At 34.0% G+C, this 21,314-nt stretch overlaps 1 protein-coding gene across 2 annotated transcripts in view; it reads left to right on the top strand.

Annotated features, from left to right (window-relative positions):
- Positions 1 to 21,314, top strand: part of LOC138696808 (paired box protein Pax-6-like) — a 571,671-nt gene that overhangs the window by 38,369 nt on the left and 511,988 nt on the right. The window contains exon 2 of one of the 2 annotated variants that reach the window (XM_069822225.1): positions 12,132 to 12,269. The exons of the other annotated variant lie outside the window; for it this stretch is intronic. Within the exon in view, the coding sequence (XP_069678326.1) occupies positions 12,235 to 12,269 (35 nt within the window). The 5' untranslated portion in view covers positions 12,132 to 12,234. The remainder of the gene's footprint in view (positions 1 to 12,131; positions 12,270 to 21,314) is intronic. 2 annotated transcript variants of the gene reach the window in all.

Below are 21,314 nucleotides of genomic sequence, written 5' to 3' on the forward strand. Positions count from 1 at the left end.
AATCCTAAACATGAGAAACGAAAGAACCGCCTTTCTTGTAAGTGTGATATCCTCTCGATTCATATAATTCTGCGAAAGACATTGTATCACTAATGAAGCTCCGAAGTACAGCAATCCAGTATAATCCACCACGTATACGCGCAGTATTTTCGTGGAGTGGGGGAAGGGGAAGGTAGGGGGTAAGTTTGATGCTTCGCTGAGGTCTGACATCACTGCGGCAATGCCGCTGGAATGCCCGCCATTGGTGTAATCTATCGAGAACTAGCAGAACTATTTCAAAGTTTGTCAATTTGGTTTATCTTTTGTTCTGACTTAACCCGTGATTAGAAAGCTCGCTTACACGATCAGAAAATTCTAACTTACACTAGATATCTTTGTACGCCAGTGTACAAATAAAAGCCCTTACAGTTTCTTTTAACAATAATAATAATGATTTATTTTATAATAATAATAATGATTTATTTTAGCTGGCAGAGTTAAGGCCGTAAGGCCTTCTCTTCCACTCAACCAGCAAAAAGTGTATATACATATGCATGAACTTACAAAGAATCCAACAATTTGATTTAGATGAGAGTTACATGTATACAAAAGTTATTTACAAATTAAACAACAAAATACTATGAACTATTAATTAAACACTGAAATAAACTGTGTAGCAGAATTAAACTAAAATACATAGAATGTTAATATATTTCAAATAATATTAGGTAATAGAAAGAGATTATTACGAGACAATTAAAATACAGCACAATCAGGATGATGTCTAAAGAAAAAAGTAACAATGTAGTCAGTGATAGTTTAAATCAGTATGATTGGAGTGAAATGCTAATAAGGTTATCTTTTAAGCTGTTCTTAAAGGTGTTTATTGTCTTGCAACCCCTAATACTTTGTGACAAGGAATTCCATTGACGCGAGGTGGATATTGTAAAAGATGATGAATAACAAGATGTTCTATGAAGAGGTATACTTAGCGTGCCACAGATAAGTGATCTGGTATTTACGTCGTGGTTAGAGTATAGATAAGAGAAACGAGACGAAAGGTAATTTGGTGTTGAAGTGTGCAGAATTCGAAAGAGTAAAGACAAAGAGTGTAAAGTTCTACGTTCTTTAAGTCGGAGCCACGAGAGACTTGCGAAGGACGGTGATATGTGATCATACCGTCGGATGTTGCACACGTATCTGACGCACATATTCTGAGCTCGCTGTAACTTGACTGACAGTTCAGAACTTAGGTCACTTAACAAAACGTCACAATAATCGAAGTGCGGCGTTACTAGGGTTTGCACTAGGGTAAGTTTTAGTTGAACAGCAACTCGAGTATTGCATCATCCTACGTAGGCTACAGATAGTATCATACAGTGGTTGTCCTTGATAACAAGTTATTTCTCTTAATTAACCTAAAGACAGAAACATTTTACGTCAATATAATATAGGTATCGGGTACTACTGCTACACTTTTTTTTTTGTACCTTAGAGCTAGAATCCGCCGTAGCTATTATTCAAGCATATGTATTTGCAGTATTAAGCACTTTATATTCTAGAGAAGTAAAGTAATGACAAGACACGCAAACCACTCATTTCATTTGGTTGATCAAAGCCCATGACCATTAACTGGAGCTATTGGAGCAATTTTTCTGTTTATTATTTTTTTTGCAAGTATTTAACGTATATTTATCTAACTTTTCAAGGAGAGTTTTGACGTGAAGTGTTTTTTTTTTTTTTTGGTTCCTTTATACGTAAGCTTTTATCTTGAGCGAGTTTTAACATTAATCAACATTTCAAATATTTTACTTTATTTCACGCTGATTAAGATATACCTGGAATAATTCCGCAAACGCCAAGCGTTTGATATCCTCCTACCTCAGTTTTATCATGCCGAATCGCGCAGTAACATCCGATTTCTATGTTAACAAGAATATAAATTACGAGTTAATTCAATAGTCATTAGTGACACATTTCTGGAGGGTGTTGGAAACACGAGTTGAAGACTTAATAGCGTTCGGTAAATAAGGGGTACATTTCATTACGAGTTCAACTACCCCTCAGCTCTTAACTAACCCTTCACCCTAACGACAAATCGCAGTGCGCACGGCGGCCATCGGCTTATGTGTACTGAGGAAGAAGGTTCGGCGCTTCTTCCGTTACGCTCAAAAGGGGCGGCTTCAACTGCACGACGCGTCACGGCGGCACGGAGCGCGGTGCTGTAAGTCCGGCTTCACAAGCCATTCTAACAGAACAGAGCCTAAGCGATATCAAGCAAACGCTTTCTATTAGAATATACTGTAGCCTAATATGCTATTCAAATATTCTATAGCCTAAATATTCACACCAGTAAATTTAACTCTGATGTACAATATGCAGACCTATGTATGTATGTATGTATGTATGTATGTATGTATGTATGTATGTATGTATGTATGTATGTATGTATGTATGTATGTATGTATGTATGTATGTATGTATGTATGTATGTATGTATGTATGTATGTATATGTTATGTATGGTATGTATGTATGTATGGTATGTATGTATGTATGTATGTTATGTATGTATGTATGTATGTATGTTATGTATGTATGTATGGTATGTATGTATGTATGGTATGTATGTATGTATGTATGGTATGTATGTATGTTATGTATGTATGGTATGTATGTATGTATGGTATGTATGTTATGTATGTATGTTATGTATGTATGGTATGTATGTATGTATGGTATGTATGTATGTATGTATGTATGTATGGTATGTATGTATGTATGTATGTATGGTATGTATGTATGTATGGTATGTATGTATGTTATGTATGTATGTTATGTATGTATGTTATGTGTGTATGTATGTATGGTATGTATGTATGTTATGTATGGTATGTATGTATGTATGTTATGTATGTATGTATGTATGTTATGTATGTATGTATGTATGGTATGTATGTATGTATGGTATGTATGGTATGTATGTATGTATGTTATGTATGTATGTATGTATGGTATGTATGTATGTATGTATGGTATGTATGTATGTATGTATGGTATGTATGTATGTATGTATGGTATGTATGTATGTATGGTATGTATGTATGTATGGTATGTATGTATGTATGGTATGTATGTATGTATGTATGTATGTATGTATGTATGTATGTTATGTATGTATGTTATGTATGTATGTATGGTATGTATGTATGTTATGTATGGTATGTATGTATGTATGTATGTATGTATGTATGTATGTATGTATGTATGTATGTATGTATGTATGTATGTATGTATGTATGTTATGTTATGTATGTATGGTATGTATGTATGTATGTATGGTATGTATGTATGTATGTATGTATTTTTTAACTCAACCTGCATGCTCCATTACTATGGAGTAATATTACGTGCAATGATATTAACTTGGTATACATGCTATGTTAACTAAATATTACAGTTACTTTCTTACAAGATGATGGATATACAAATTATTCTTTTCATTGTAACTTGTTAAAATCTATAGCCTACTATTAGCAAATTTAATGTATGTATGTATGTATGTATAGGTGTCGCAAGCACGGAATACCGACGGAAGGAATGCGAATCAAACACTGCGATAAGGAAGAGCGGGCGACAGGAAAGGTCACGAGATAGCTTGAATGATATTCGAGAGTACAGTCGGAAGAGAAACGACATCGATAGACTCAGTCTTTCGTTGTGATAGTTACATTACGACTTTAGTTTGTTCCATTGCATGCGAATACGTGTCTTGTATCGCACGGTATTATTATTTAGTTCGTAAACATATGTTGCGCGTTTAATTAGCTTCGAATTTTTCTCTTGCTACGTTCTTTATTTCCACAGCGATGTCCTCATTTGTTCATCTCCTTGGAAGAGACAGTACTTCCATCGGCTCGCACCTGTCCCCCCTCGGTGTGCCTACGTACACGTATCAAAACAGACAGCAACGCCACCATTGCTTTTCGGTAATCGTTTCTTGCGCGAGCTATATGTATGTATGTATGTATGTGTGTATGTATATATGTATGATGTAGTGAGTTTGTGAGGTTTAAAAACAGCGCGTCAGCGCCCTTATCTAAAATCCTTCCAAAATTAAAAACACAAACAATACAAGCTGAATGCTAACACGAACTAAAAAACGTTGTCATATTAAAAACGAAGTGAGAGAGAGAGTATGTGTGTGAATGAATGAATTAATGTACAGTGGAAAGTCTTAAGTTCGATAGAAATCAAGTTCGACATCCTATAGTTCGACTGTTTACGTAGGAGAATTAGACACGCCCCTATACGGGCACTAAGAAATGTGTTTGCCATTTGAATGGGAATTGGTTCTGTGTCTTGTAGTGATACTTTTGTTAATGGAAAACAGAATATTTTATTGATTAGGATATCCATATTGATCACTGATTTTAAATTAATGAACTCTTCTTTTTCTATTTGAGAACTGTGCCGTTTGTGAGACGGAACTTTAGAAACCCACTGTGGTACTAGAAGCGCATACACAAGTCTCGGGGCGGGCAGGAAATGCAAGTACAGTACTGTATTCGTTGACGGATAACCAATAAGAATTTGTATTCATTTCGCCTGCCACACCCACTACCCTTATTGGACTGAACTTTCAATTCTGTTCTGTCGAACTTAGGAGAGTCCACTGTGTGTGTGTGTGTGAGTGTGTGTGTGTGTGTGTGTGTGTGTGTCTGTGTGTATGTATTAATTCGATGAAGACTTCTTTTCTCTGCACCTACTTTTTTTTCATTTCAAAATTACATGTTTAGTCAGAGAGGCTAAATGTAGCGAATATGAGGGATGGTCAGTCAATTCAGAGAAGACTTTTTCAATTTTACGCAAAGCAATCAAGGACTTGTTCGCGGTTGTATTGTCTTGCAAGAACAGCACGCCTTTAGAAACTTCATCATTAAGTTTTACTACATTTTTTTCCCCCGAAACTTAATTAATGATGTAGGCCTATATTAATACAATTTTGCCTTGTAAGAACACTGTTGTTGTCATTATTATTATTATTATTATTATTATTATTATTATTATTATTATTATTATTATTACTATTATTCTGCAAGTTATGTTTAATTTGTTGTAGTATTCGTTTTGATTGTTTCAGGCGTTAAGTAGCATCATGTTTAGGTAGAGCATGAAAGTCAAAGAATATTATGGACAGTAAAAAATTGATCATACGGAAATGGGAATTTAACAGTTATTAATTCATTATAAAAAGTGAAAATCTGACACAACATTAATACAAATTAATTTTATTTTTTTTAGAATATATCTATCAGATACAATTATAAATAAATAAATAAACAAATAAATAAATAAATGTTTTAATAAGTACCTAAGTAAGTAAATAAATGAGTTAATTAAATAAATATTATCTTCAATTCTCCAGCAATACCCTTAATATTCGCACCGTTTTCAAGGCATTGAATAATATTGACTTTGTCAGAAATACTCAGACGTGAACGTGTTTGCGACATGATGCTTTATCGGTATTGTCGAATACCCCTAACCTCTGTTCCTCTCTCAAAGTAAGAGTCCAAGTTTCACAACCATACAGAACAACCGGTAACATGGCTGTTTTATAAATTCTAACTTTCACCCTTTTTCAGAGCAAACTGGACGATAAAAGCTTCTCAACAGAATAATAACAAGCATTTCCCATATTTATTCTACGTTTAATTTCCTCTTTAGTGGCATTTATATTTGTTACTGTTGCTCCAAGATATTTGAATTTTTTCACCTTTGCAAAGCATACTTACTTACTTACAAATGGCTTTTAAGGAACCCGAAGGTTCATTGCCGCCCTCACATAAGCCCGCCAGCGGTCCCTATCCTGAGCAAGATTAATCCAGTCTCTATCATCATACCCCACCTCCCTCAAATCCATTTTAATATTATCCTCCCATCTACGTCTCGGCCTCCCTAAAGGTCTTTTTCCCTCCGGTCTCCCAACTAACACTCTATATGCATTTCTGGATTCGCCCATACGTGCTACATGCCCTGCCCATCTCAAACGTCTGGATTTAATGTTCCTAATTATGTCAGGTGAAGAATACAATGTATGCAATTCTGCGTTGTGTAACTTTCTCCATTCTCCTGTAACTTCATCCCGCTTAGCCCCAAATATTTTCCTAAGCACCTTATTCTCAAACACCCTGAACCTATGTTCCTCTCTCAGAGTGAGAGTCCAAGTTTCACAACCATACAGAACAACCGGTAATATAACTGTTTTATAAATTCTAACTTTCAGATTTTTGGACAGCAGACTGGATGATAAGAGCTTCTCAACCGAATAATAACACGCATTTCCCATATTTATTCTGCGTTTAATTTCCTCCCGAGTGTCATTTATATTTGTTACTGTTGCTCCATGATATTTGAATTTTTCCACCTCTTCGAAGGATAAATCTCCAATTTTTATATTTGCATTTCGTACAATATTCTGGTCACGAGACATAATCATATACTTTGTCTTTTCGGGATTTACTTCCAAACCGATCGCTCTACTTGCTTCAAATAAAATTTCCGTGTTTTCCCTAATCGTTTGTGTATTTTCTCCTAATATATTCACGTCATCCGCATAGACAAGAAGCTGATGTAACCCGTTCAATTCCAAACCCTGCCTGTTATCCTGAACTTTCCTAATGGCATATTCTAGCGCGAAGTTAAAAAGTAAAGGTGATAGTGCATCTCCCTGCTTTAGCCCGCAGTGAATTGGAAAAGCATCAGATAGAAACTGACCTATACGGACGCTGCTGTACGACTATGTTTCACTGAGACACATTTTAATTAATCGAACTAGTTTCTTGGGAATACCAAATTCAATAAGAATATCATATAATACTTCCCTCTTAACCGAGTCATATGCCTTTTTGAAATCTATGAATAACTGATGTACTGTACCCTTATACTCCCATTTTTTCTCCATTATCTGTCGAATACAAAAAATCTGATCAATAGTCGATCTATTACGCCGAAAACCGCACTGATGATCCCCAATAATTTCATCTACGTACGGAGTTAATCTTCTCAAAAGAATATTGGACAAAATTTTGTACGACGTCAACAAAAGTGATATTCCTCGAAAGTTACCACAGTTGGTTTTGTCCCCCTTTTTAAAAATAGGTACAATTATGGACTCCTTCCATTGTTCTGGTACAATTTCCTTTTCCCAAATAGCAAGTACAAGTTTATAAATTTCGCTATATAATGCGCTTCCGCCCTCTTATATTAATTCTGCTGGAATTTGATCGATACCTGGAGACTTGTACTTTTTCAGATTTTCTATCGCAATTTCGACTTCTGAAAGCGTGGGTTCGGGTATAAATGGCTCAGCAGTTTGTATTTCAATTTCGTCCCGATCATTTCTATTTGGCCTATGTACATTTAGTAGTTGCGCAAAATAGTTTTTCCATCTGTTTAGGATTGATGGAGAGTCTGCAAGCAAGTCACCATTCTCATCCTTGATCACGTTTACCCTTGGCTGATATCCGTTCTTAAATTCCTTTATACCCTTATATAAATCTCGAATGTTTTTATTCTTCCTATTTGTTTCTACCTCATTCAGTTTTTCCTTCAAGTAACCTCTCTTTTTATTCCTAAGTGTACGACTTGCTTCCCGTCTTTCATTGAAATAATTATCTCTCTTCTCCTCGACTGGATCCTGTAAGAATATCAATTTTGCCTGTTTCCTTCTTTCTACTACCATGCAACAATCTTCATCAAACCACGGTTTCTTTTTCTTAGTTTCATAATAACCTATGCTCTGCTCAGCTGCAATTTTGATACTATCTCTGATATTTTCCCACACGCTATTAACATCTAATTCTTTCTCAACTTCGTCGGAACTTTCTAAAGTGGCAAACCTATTCGAAATTTCGACCTGATAATTTTGCTTAGCTTCCTCGTCCTTTAATTTCAAAATATTGAATTTAGTAATATTAACTTGTTGCTCTACTCGCTTGGCTACTGATAATCTTTCTCTTAATTCTCCAATCACCAAATAATGGTCAGAATTACAGTCTGCACCCCTGAAAGTTCGAATATCTACTATACTAGTATGTCTCCGTTTATCTATCAAGATGTGATCTATTTGGTTGTGTGTCAATCCATCTGGAGAAGTCCAAGTATATTTATGTATATCCTTATGGGGGAATGTTGTACTTTTGACAATTAAATTTTTCGATGTGGCAAAGTTGACTAATCTAACTCCATTGTCACTACTAATTGCGTGTAGGCTCTCTTTTCCAATAGTTGGTCTAAAAATATCCTCCCGTCCTACTTTAGCATTGAAATCCCCCAATAAAATTTTCATGTGATATCTAGGGAAATGATCAAAAGTATGTTCCAATTCCTCATAGAAGCTATTCTTTATATGGTCGTCTTTCTCTTCTGTAGGGGCGTGAGCATTTATAACTATGATGTCGCACCATCTACCCTTAAGTACTAAATATGATAACCTGTCACTGATAAATTCGACCTTTTTTACTGCTGATTTTATTCTTTTATGAACAAAGAATCCTGTTCCTAATTGGTGATTATTGTTTCCTTCCCCATAATACAACAAGTAATCTCCTATTTGTGATATGCCATTCCCATCTAACCTAACCTCTTGTACTCCCACGAAGTCTATTCTATATCTAGCTAGTTCTTTAGCTACTAATGTTACCCCTCCTGTTCTATAAAGACTAGTTACGTTCCAAGTGCCAAATCTCAAAACTTTATGTGGTCGTGCCAGAGAATCAGTCCTATTCCGAGGCTTATTATAGGGATACGTAACAAGCTGTTTTTTTTTACGGTGATGGGTTGTTAGCCCTTCGCCCAACCCCCAAGCTGGAGGAGCACCCCTTATCGGCTGTCCACGACTGCTTATTCAATATATTCGCAGCTACCCTCCATATCTGGAGGCCGTCTCCTCTATCCGCAACCTGAGGACGCGCCATGCCGTGGTGATAGGGACCCACAATACATGGTTGCAAAGCATACATTTCCTATTTTTATATTTCCAAGTCTAATGATGTACTTTGTCTTTTCGGTGTTTACGACCAAACTCTCTCCTTACCGGTATTCGGCGTCTTGAATTCTCGTCGCAACAGGCCACGTTGTACTGTTTGTTGCTTTCTTTAGACTCAAACGCATTCTATTAAATCGGCGGAGCAGTGTATGGCAATAATTCACCCACCACAGCATGTATGTGGTATGTATGACACTGTCATTATTTTAGATCACATGCTGCTCGCTTAAAGCGTTGAAATTTTACTACTATGTATGAAAAGGATAGGCATATAGTAATAGGATATTGTAAAAATAGAATCACTTTATTAATATCTGACAAGAGTATGTTGTAGATCAATCCCAAGATATAGCCCCATACATGCAAATTTTTTCTTGTTTCAAACTAGGCCTACAAATAAAACTGGTGGTGTCGTTATATAAGCCGCTATTGCACTGCTCTCATATCTACATGATGAATTATTGTTCCGACTCTCGTTTCACGCTTTAACGTGTGTCTGTTTGCTCGGGGCCGAGCGAGGCTGTTGCCAAAAGAGGCTTTGCGTGATATATAGAGTTATCGTAGCCAATTGACGTGTTAAGTGGCCGCGTCCCTCCAGGCTACAGTGCGACCACAAAACTTGTCACCTCCGGCAGGTAATCTGGTCTCATCTAATAGATTGAGATCAAGATTATTTTTTATTTATAATTCCGTTACAACGTATAAAATAATCACATTTTGTTAGTACGAGTACAATACATAGTACACTACACTCATGCACGTATACCAACAACGTCTTTCCTAGCTGACAAATTTAGCAACTGTCGGTAAAATTATGTCCGTGGGTGAGACAACGTTAAAAATTAATCAGATAATGCATGTCCGTTTATTGATAAATAAAATTCAAATATCGCCTTTCAAATCGAGGATTACTTTTAAATAAATAAAAATGAGAGAGAGATGGAAATGAGTCTTTGATTCTACTATCACGGATACTTCCGTTGTATAAGACAAATGTGGGCTATATTTTAGGCTTGTTTTTAAGGTACGCAAGAGCGTCAAATACACCGGAAAAAACTGTAAGGTAAACGAACATGTGGAAGATCACTACAAACCGTTTAAAGCATGGTCATAAAGTCAGGACACATAAGTTATTAGCTATATATATATTTTTTCCACTTTTTCCCCATTCCCCCCCCCCCCGTCATTTTCTTCAATACATTTTCTTTCTTCCTTCTCTTACTCATCTCCTCTTTTCCCTCATTTTTCTCTCTTCCCTTTTTCCTCCGTTCCATACCTCCTTTTCAACTCATCCATTTTCTCTTTTATCTTCTAATCTTCTCCTTCTCCTTTTCCCACTTCCTTTTTACCATTTTTCTTCTACTTCTCATCGTCTTCTCTTTCTTGTTCTTCCATTATTTTACCAAATTTCTTCTCTTCTTTTCCAATTTTCTTCATCGTCTACCCTTTCATATCGCCTTATTTCCTTACCTTTTCCTTTTTGCCTTTTTGCCTCAAATTCTTCTCTTTCTTTTACCTGATTTTTCTTATTTCCCTCTATTTCTTTTCCCGGTCCTTATCTTTTCTTTTTTCTTTCTCTTTCCTATACTTTTGCTCATATTCTTCTGCTCTTATTACCCTCGTCTTCATCAGTTTCTTATATTCTTATTTTATTCATTTCCTTTCCTTTTCCCCTTATTTTCCTCATATTCTTCTATTCCTTTTTCCATTGTTTTCCTAATTTTCTATTCCTTTTTCCATTATTTTCCTCATAATTTTTATTCCCTTTCCTCTTATTTTCCTCACATTCTTCTATTTTATTCCCTTATTTTCCTCATATTTTTCTATTCCTTTTCCCCTAATTTTCTTAATATTCTTCTATTCCTTTTTCCTTTATTTTCCTCATATTTTTCTCTTGTTTTTAACCTCATCTCTTTAAGTTTCTTTTACTCTTATTTTCCTCATCTCCTTCCTCCCTTTTATCCTTATTTTCTCATATCTTCTTTTTCTTTACTCTTATTTTCTTCATATTCTACTATTTCTTTTAACCTAACGTTACTCATATTCTTCAGTTCCTTTTTCCCTTATTTTCCTCATACTCTTATCTTCCTCATCTCCTTCATCCCTTTTATCCTTATTTTTCTCATATATTCAGTTTCTTTACTCTTATTTTCTTCATATTCTTCTATTTCTTTTAACCTGACTTTACTCATATTCTTCAGTTCCTTTTTCCCTTATTTTCCTCATACTCTCATCTTCCTTTTACCCTCATCTTAAGTTTTTTTACCCTTATTTTCTTCATATTTTTCTGTTCTTTCCCCCTTATTATCCTCATATTCTTCTCTTTCTTTTGCCCTCATCTTCTTAAGTTTCTTTTACTTTTATTTTCCTCATTTCCTTCCTTCATTTTATCCTTCATTTCCTTAGACTCTTCTATTTCTTTACCGTTATTTCCCTCATCATCTTTTCTTTTTCATCTTTCCTTTCTCGTCTTCTTTTCTGTTTTCACATCTCTTCGTTTCTCCGATTTCCCTTCTTTTCCTTACTTATCTTTCTCTTCTTCCGTTGCCCTTCTTTTTCTTTCCCATCTTCCTCTCTCACGATTTCATTCCATTTTCCCCGTCTTCCTTTCCTCTTCTTCACGTGCTTATCTCATTTTCTTTCTCATCCGTCTCTTTTTCTCCTTTTTCAACTTTATATTTTTTGCTCCTCAATTCCCATTTTCCTTTTCCGCGGATATTTGAATTTCGGTGTCTCCCCTTTATTCATTTTTATCTATAGGCTTCCGCAGCTTATTGGAATTTCATCCACAAATTCCTGCAAACGTCCATGGCCGAGGTCGTTGAGAGTCAACCCTATATTCGTTCTACTTCCAATTTTTTCTAATCGCGCAAAACTTTTAAGATCTATTGGTGCGAGGTCCGCGCTATAGGAAGATACTAAAAAATTCCTATCCATATTCTTACACTAGTGTTTTTGTGAACTTTATAATATGCGATCGCACATTGTCGTAATGATTAGGCCTATTCATGCGATACAGACAAAAGCATCGGTAGTTGCCCCCCAAAGAAGTCCCAATTACCACGATACCGGTCGACATTCAAATTATTCCCTCGTTCCAGAAACTCGGCAAGCAGTACGACTTGTTCATCCCAAAAGATCGTTAGCATCGCCCTTCCCAGCAGACTTCTGGCTCTTGAATCTCTTCTTTGCGGGTGATGTGGTATGCTTCCATTCCATGGAGACCACTCTGGATCCAGGTATGTAGAGAAGCGCCCTTTTTTCGGCTAAAATTGCACCCTGCCTTCCCTTTAATAACATTCAGTACCCTTTGCAACATACTGTTATCATTTGATAGTCAGGAAGAAAACTTGCAATATTAATGTTATGGGCTCTCCTAATGCTACAATCGATAAATCAGAATTACGAAAAAGTCATGCGTCCACCTCAACTGACCAAGTCTCCAATGCACGACGGATTATCATCTGGTGTGTTCTTCGGGGTTCTTTCAAGCGCTGACTGTCCAACAGTGAAAGTACTTCTGCTCTAAATTTTAGATAAATTATTTCGACATGTTACGAACATCAGGCTGGAAATCTGTAATAATTTTATGCATTTCTATCGCCGCATGATATTTTTTCGCACACAAATGGAATGACTGCACTCACTTCAGTGTTGGACCAACTTCATAAACGCCAGTACTTTTATAACTGCCAGTAGCATGACTTCCCAGTATCAATTCTGATCATCCACGTACATTATCACACCCACACTATCGGATGAAAGACTGGAGTGTTTTAAACGCAATATTTTGTATACAGCATGTCCCAGAAACTCCATCCGATTTCAAGTTATACTGCAGCCTACTCACATAGCTCACGTATAATGTTGGGTGCACTTTTAAGGAGAATCAGGGTTGATCAAACTTAACTTATATTCAATTACAGTTTAGTTTCTTTTTAGTGTTAAAGATCGTTAAACCAGCATGTTTATCCGTACCTGATGGCGTGATTTGGGTTGCCTATTCGAATAATGTGGACAGTGTTTATGGGACACTCTGTATAACATATAACTTAACTAACCTTGTGAAAGTGCTAGTACGTCCACTGATGCTGCTAAAAGTTAGCCAACATTATTATATGATTAATTTACTTATCTAATTAAATGCAACATATCTGAAGACGACCATATATCATCCTGCATGTATGGACATTCATACGAATTTGATAAATTGAACTCTGTAACTCTACAGAATTCGGTTTTGTAATAATACGTAGTCCAGAGTAAACAAACGGTACCACAGTATGTGTTTCAATCACGCTTTTTCTATCTACTTCTAGTTCTGAACGTGAAAAAACAAATTGCAAGAAAAGATATGAATTAAAATAATATCTGTTCGAGCTTGTGATATTAGACATTGAAAACAAGGTTTCGGACTTGCTAGAAATATAACGTTACTAAAATCATAAATTTTTCAGCACAAAACATCTTATTAAAAAACACAAACATTTAATACATCATATACGTTCATGAAGAATGGTAAGTAAGGAAGTATTTACCAATTTATCAAGATGAAGTTACTTTGCAGAACTTATTCCTACCGTGAGATGCGGATGCTTTTCTTCCCTTTTCTGAAACTTGAAGTTTTATTTCTCCTTGGGTCACTGAAAGAAGGAAAGTAAATTCATTTTAGCATCGTATGGAGAAATATAATCTTAGAGTTTCCAGCAATAAAACTAATACTATGGCATTTTTTATTGTAAGATATAGCATAAGAATTATACAGATGGTAACAGTAGTCTATATTTCTACTACAAAAAAGAGTAATTAGAATAATAGTAGGTGCCAAATCTAGGAAATCGTGTAGGATTATTTTCATAAAACTGCAAATAATATCCATGGCTTGTCGGTACAGTTTTTCATTAATAAACTTCCTCGTATGTAGCTAATCGTGAAAACTTTGTAACTAATGGAACAGTTCATTGTGTAAATCGTCAAAATATGACTTTCTTACTTTACCGGCAAGTCTATCGTACCATCAAATAGGAGTACGTTATAAGATAATATAAATTGTTAATAACCTTCCCATATATATAAAAAATCGAACTCAAAGCATAAAATACAGATGGTAACAGTAGTCTATATTTCTACTACAAAAAAAGAGTAATTAGAATAACAGTAGGTGCCAAATCTAGGAAATCGTGTAGGATTATTTTCATAAAACTGCAAATAATATTCATGGCTTGTCGGTATAGTTTTTCATTAATAAACTTCCTCGTATGTAGCTAATCGTGAAAACTTTGTAACTAATGGAACAGTTCATTGTATAACTCGTCAAAATATGACTTTCTTACTTTACCGGCAAGTCTATCGTACCATCAAATAGGAGTACGTTATAAGATAATATAAATTGTTAATAACCTTCCCATATATATAAAAAATCAAACTCAAAGCATAAAATACACATGGTAACAGTAGTCTATATTTCTACTACAAAAAAAGAGTAATTAGAATAACAGTAGGTGCCAAATCTAGGAAATCGTATAGGATTATTTTCATAAAACTGCAAATAATATTCATGGCTTGTCGGTATAGTTTTTCATTAATAAACTTCCTCGTATGTAGCTAATCTTGAAAACTTTGTAACTAATGGAACAGTTCATTGTATAACTCGTCAAAATATGACTTTCTTACTTTACCGGCAAGTCTATCGTACCATCAAATAGGAGTACGTTATAAGATAATATAAATTGTTAATAACCTTCCCATATATATAAAAAATCAAACTCAAAGCATAAAATTATTTAGGGTCAAGAAGTAAATTATATAGATCGTAACAGTATATTTCTACTACAAAAAAGAGTAACTAGAATAGGCCTAGTAGTAGGTGCCAAATCTAGGGAATCTTGTAGGATCATTTTCACAAAACTACGAATAATACCCATGACTTGTCGGTATAGTTTTTCATTAATAAACTTCCTCGTATGTAGCTAATCGTGAAAACTTTGTAACTAATGCAACAATTCATAGTATGACTTTCATACTTTACCGGCAAGTCTATCGTACCATCAAATAGGAGTACGTTATAAGACAGTAGAAATTGTTAATAACCTTCCCATAGATATAAAAAGTCAAACTCAAAGTATAAAATTATTTAGGGTCAAATAAAATAAGTATTTAATTTCTCACGCCTTCTATTCTGTAGGCGAATTCATGACATTCAACAACGCTGCATGAATATTTCTGTCTTGCATTAAGTATCGATACTAACTCCTTGTGTTGTACTAGAATATTGTAAAACTCGTCTGTATATATTTCAACTAGACTGGGACTTTGTAATACTATTAAGAGTCTTTTGATATGTTCCATATTCTAGCTGTGAAGCGATGTACGAATAAATCAACTAATAGGGAACATACAAAAATAGTCTCTAGGCACGACGATTGCCGGGATGAAGGAGGCATGTGACGACGTAGATAGTGATGATGTCGACGATGTTCGTCCAGCAACGAGCGCCGTAAACAAACCGAAGCTTAAATCTGAAGCACATCGGGCGATAAATCTGATTATCTGATTCGGTATCGTACCAAGGTCGATAAACAATGGAACATCGTTCACACCTCCGCGCACATCCATGCTGAGTTTCGAAGCAATGTATGGGATACACTGGGAGTGTTTCGAAATCTCATTCACTGAACTTAGCCCTACAAATTAAGTTACGTAATTAATTTTTATACCACAGTAATTGACATAACCATTAAAACGTTCATCATTATTGTAATGTAATTCAGTGCAAAAAATTAAGTTGTACTAGAAAATAGTGGTTGAAGAAAAATAATGCTGAAATTTATCAGAAAAATAAAAATAAATTAGCTGGGTCACTGATTAAGAAGAAAACTGCCTACTGAAGGATACATTGGAAGAATGGTGAACGGGAGAAAATTTGAGGCAGAAGAAGATATCATACTGTATGATCGACGACATTAAAATATATGGATCATACGCGCAGACTAAGAGGAAGATTGCAGAATACTGGGCTTGCGGTGAAAGACCTGCCTTTGGACAGAATACTATGAATGAATATATGAATTAAGTGGAGAGGTACACCATTGGCCTGCAAAAATTTAACTAAATTCATTTTTTGTATTTTAGCTACTATGAAAGCTAAATGAATAATAAGCTTACTTTTCATATTTCATATACATACATTACACTTTATAACACACTATACATTACATTAAAATGGCTAATAATTACCTGTAAAAATAATATCAAATTTAAATAATTTTTTTACAACTGTAAAGCATTTACATAATAAAATCTACAATTAATTACATATCTGCATGATTAGGCCTACTTTACAAAAATATTCTAAAGACCTACATCAACAACATAGTCTAGGATCTTTTACCTATTTCTTCAAAAACAACATAGTCTAGGATCTTTTACCTATTTCTTCAAAAACAACATAGTCCAGGATCTTTGAACTATTTCTTCAAAAACAACATGGTCGAGCATCGTTTACCTATTTCTTCAAAAACAACATAGTCTAGGATCTTTTAACTATTTCTTCAAAAACAACATAGTCTAGGATCGTTTACCTATTTCTTCAAAAACAACGTAGTCTAGGATCTTTTAAATATTTCTTCAAAAATAACATAGTCTAGGATCGTTTACCTATTTCTTCAGGAAATAGATTTTTCTTAATCAAAATTTTAGAAAATTTAATATTACAGGTAACGATTAAGAAGAAAAATATTTCCTGAAAGAATAGGAAAAGATCCTAGACTATGTTGTTGATGTAGGTCTTTAAAATATTCCAGTAAAAGAATCATGCAGATATTTAATTAATTTTATATGCTATTAAATAAATGTTTTACGGTTATAAAAATTATTATGCAAATTTGATATTATTTTTACACGTAATCATTAGCTATTTTAATATTCTGAATAGTGTTTTATAAAGTGTAATGTATGTTTATTAAGCACGAAAAAGTTTATTAATTTAGCTTTTATGCTCGACCATGCCGAAATGTAGTAATTATACACTTGGTAGCAGCCCATTAATGGACCTCATTAAAGTACATCTATTCATTAAAGTTCAGGTGTTCCACCAATCAGAAAACACCATTGTAGCAATATGAAAGCGCAAGTATCGATTATTCTCGGATATGCAATCGAAAGATAACTAGCGAAACGTCACGGAGGCTGGAAATCCAATACTGTCGCAGAAGGTTATGTTCTGTTACTATAATAATTAGCGTTAATTGTAAATAATATTCAAATAAATTAAATTTGTCATCTCGTTTTTCAATGTCTAAATCAATTTCAAGGTTATATAAAGATTAATGTTAATTTTACTCTCTAGATTATATCAAGGTCAATGACATTTGTTTCTAGGAAAAAATCAATACTTTCGCGTCTGCGCGCATCTAAAAATTTACGAGATATTGCACAAGGTCAGTTCCGCTCCCCAGTCAGATAAGAATAACATGAATACTTATGAATAATTTCAAGTTATAAATATGGTCGAGCGTAAAAAGTCGTATGAAACTTGCCTATAATGGTAATTAAGACGCTGGTATGAAAGTTATGAAACTCGCTTGCGCTCGTTTCATAAACATACTCGCATCTTAATTACTACCATTTTAGGCTCGTTACATAATGTACTATTATAGTAGCTCTCCTCTTCTATTTTTTAACCTCCAAATTCCCAATCTCCACCACGCTAGTCCCATCTTTTTTCCCTGTTCTTAACTTTTGTATATTCTTCCTGTCCCCATAGGATTTTGAATGAATGAACGAACGAACGAATGAACGAACAAACGAACGAATGAATAAAATTAAAGACAATTTCAGATCGAAGTTAAATTAGATTAAAATTATGGTAGGGATCTATTGCTTCCATGATTGACTGCGTACCAAAACGGATCATCAAAATAGGCCTATTAGACAATTTTGTTAAGGGTATATGTATGTGAACGACCACAAATATTATCAGAAAATGCAGGCTCTAAATTTCTAAAATTTTATAAGGAAATGAACTCACAATTGGACAAAAATTACAAGGTACCACAACAAGACTTATTAGAAATTAAATACCCGATAAAAGTGTAAAAAAGTTACTAATAATATTATTTAGAATTCACTTTTTACTTTAAATTAAATTTTCCAAAATTTGAAAATTTTCACACACATTATTTCATAACTCCACAACCATTAGAAATAGAATCCTGAAATTTTGTACACTGATTTAACATGCATTTATGCAAAAGGTAGACTATAATAATGCCCATTTCTTTGAAAATAGAAAAATTAGGTCACAAAACATTATGTAAACTTTAATATATTTTATATAGGACAAATAAAAAATTAATTGTATTAAAATAAACAACTCTACATGTCTGAGTGTAGTCCACTTTTCAAAAATGAGTGTTTATTACATGCAGGAAAAATATTAAAGAAATCAGAGAGACCATAACAATGTTATGGTTACCAAATGATGTAAATGCATATTTTTTTATACTTTGATAAAACTGGTTTGAAAAATATTATTAGTAACCTTATTTATATTTTTATCAGATATTTAAGTTCTAACAAGTCTTGCTTTGGTACCTTATAATTTTTGTCCAATTGTGAGTTCATTTTCTTATAAAATTTTAGAAATTTAGAGCTTGCATTTTCTAATAATATGTGTGGTCGTTCACGTACATATACCCTTAATAGGATTTATTGTGCCTCTAGGTTATCTCACTATCTCGAGATCTTGGATAATGTTGGGGAAGGCAGTCTGTGTAAACATTAGTATTTGTGAGCTTCCTGTGATTCCGCCAATCTTGTGAGACGAATGCTGCACAATGACACAGCGAAGAGGGGGCGCTCTTGGCCGATTCTTCGCGGTATCGCACCGAACAATGAGCAGTATTGAGATGTTAGCTCTGACCGTGACGCGCACACGGCCGACAGTTGCTGGCTGGATAGAGGGGGATGCCGATCGCTCACGTTTCAAGTATTCCATTCTGATGCAAAAACCAAACTCCCGTTTCAATGTGCATCATTCCCACAGCATGCTGTCCATGTAATACCACAATTTAAGACCAATGTCCCAATGTTCTGTTATCTTGTAAATCTCTCCTATATATGAATAAGCTTAGAGCTATCCTATTGGCTTGAAATGTCACGCTAACTTTGGACATTGGCTGGTTTTGTATGTTCTGGAAATGTTCAAATAATTCTAAACTATGTTCTTCTAGAATAAATACAATGCACTAGTTCTTTACGAGCCTCCCTACAGCAATAAAGTATGGAATCAAAAAACAAAAAGAAGATTAATAGATAGATAGCTTTATTGATATTGTTCACAAAAGTACCAAAACTTAAAAATTTAACAAAAGATCTATATACAAATGTAGTTCTACATAATAAATATACAATTTCCTAAACTAATTAATCTATCGCAAATCTCAATAATTTATTGGTTCAAACTTGCACTTACGTCTTGTTTTAGTGCATGTTTAAACCAATCGTGATAACCCTTAAGACTTTAAACCTTAATTATTTGCTCCTTTTCAAAAATCTAATTGTAATATTTAGGTCTTATTTTACATGATAATTTATTATTCCAATTAGATGATCAGATGTCGACATACTGTAAGTCATGAACCTGAAATAGCTGAATCGGTACATTCCATATGTAGGTTAATCTTTCTTTCTTACAATATTTTCATGTCAGCAGAAACGTTTGCGTAACTTCTACGAAGACTACCGCCTGCTACCGCCTGCTTAAAAACAAGCTTGACAAATTTCTTACATAATCAACCTCAATTTAGTTTCATCATTATGTCGCATGTACTCATTATCGATTCATTTCTATTATGATTTCTATTATGATCTAATAAATTTATTATAATTGCATTCTTATTGAAATTAAAATATATTAGTTAACCAATTTATAAAGTCAAATTTTCTTCTGAACTTTTACTAATTAATATAACTATCGGAATACCTTAATAACTACCTTAGTTCTCTATTTTCAATTTTTTTTATTATTATTTAAAAAAAAACCTTGACGTAATTCTATCTTATTTTCAAAACCTGTCTTCTTACCTTATTTAATTAATAATAAGTTTTTTCTGATTTTAGGAAAATTTAATGTTTGCTGATGCCTATCTCTTAGTAGGTAGTTTCGTTCAGTATCTATAGTTTTGATTGAATCTACTTTATTTCTGTTAGAGTTTCTATTTGTCATTTTACCTCTTATTAACTGTTCGTCACCTGCTTCTACTTCATCGGTCGGTATCGCACAGCTCCTCCAAATTGTAGCACTTCCTCTCGCGCACCCCGGACTACCAACGGCATGTGGCATTAAAAAGAAGATTAATAACATGAATTTTCTCCATCGCTGATGAAGTATACAGAAGTTTGGATCTATCTTTGAGGTCATTAGAAAATGAGGCGTTCAGAAGTCAACATGATTAACTCCTTTTCCAAAGATTTTGAGATATTCAAGGTTAAAGTTAAACACACATAATTAATTCTGTGATGTAGTCATGATGAATAGTGCATTCTGTGGGCTTTTTACTGAACTATGTAGTTCATCACAATGGCAACCGAAAATATGATCAACTTAATACATTGCCAACTTAGAAACTCTGAAATAACCAAAAGTGGAGTTAATCATGTTGACTTCTGAAATGACATGGACTTGGTTATTTATTACGACCTTAATGAGTAGGATACCTTTCTAATCATTTTATTCACATAAATACGGAAGTGGATTCAACCTTTGAAATGTTGTGAGTCTTTTTATATATATAATAAACTTCACTAGAAATACAAAAAGTTAAACTAAACCTCTTGTAAATATTCAACTATTATTTTCTCCCTGGTTGAATGAGAGAACAATAAATTGAAGCAGATGGAATGAAGATTTTCAGAAAAACGCCTTCATTCATTCATACTTTCCGCCACAAAAAAAAGAACAAAACAAAATAGGCTAATATATGATATGGATAATTATATTACAATTTCAGTCAATAACTTATCAGATTGGTACAAAAACAAGTTTTGTTACAATAATCACATTATAATTCTTGGCTGTATCCAAGAATATTTTTTATTTTACAGAAAATCATCATCAGGTGGAAAAGTAATAAATTAGACAAACTGAACACAAGCGAAATATAAAACATAAAATGCATACATAATGAATAAAACAGTATAAGAACAATATCATATCCCAAAATATTAAAATAACTTATAAAATTCAATGATAACGTGCATTCAAGAGGTGATGCCTATGAAGA

This window comes from Periplaneta americana, chromosome 3, assembly GCF_040183065.1.
Source record: "Periplaneta americana isolate PAMFEO1 chromosome 3, P.americana_PAMFEO1_priV1, whole genome shotgun sequence".
NCBI classification, from domain to species: Eukaryota; Metazoa; Arthropoda; class Insecta; order Blattodea; family Blattidae; genus Periplaneta; species Periplaneta americana.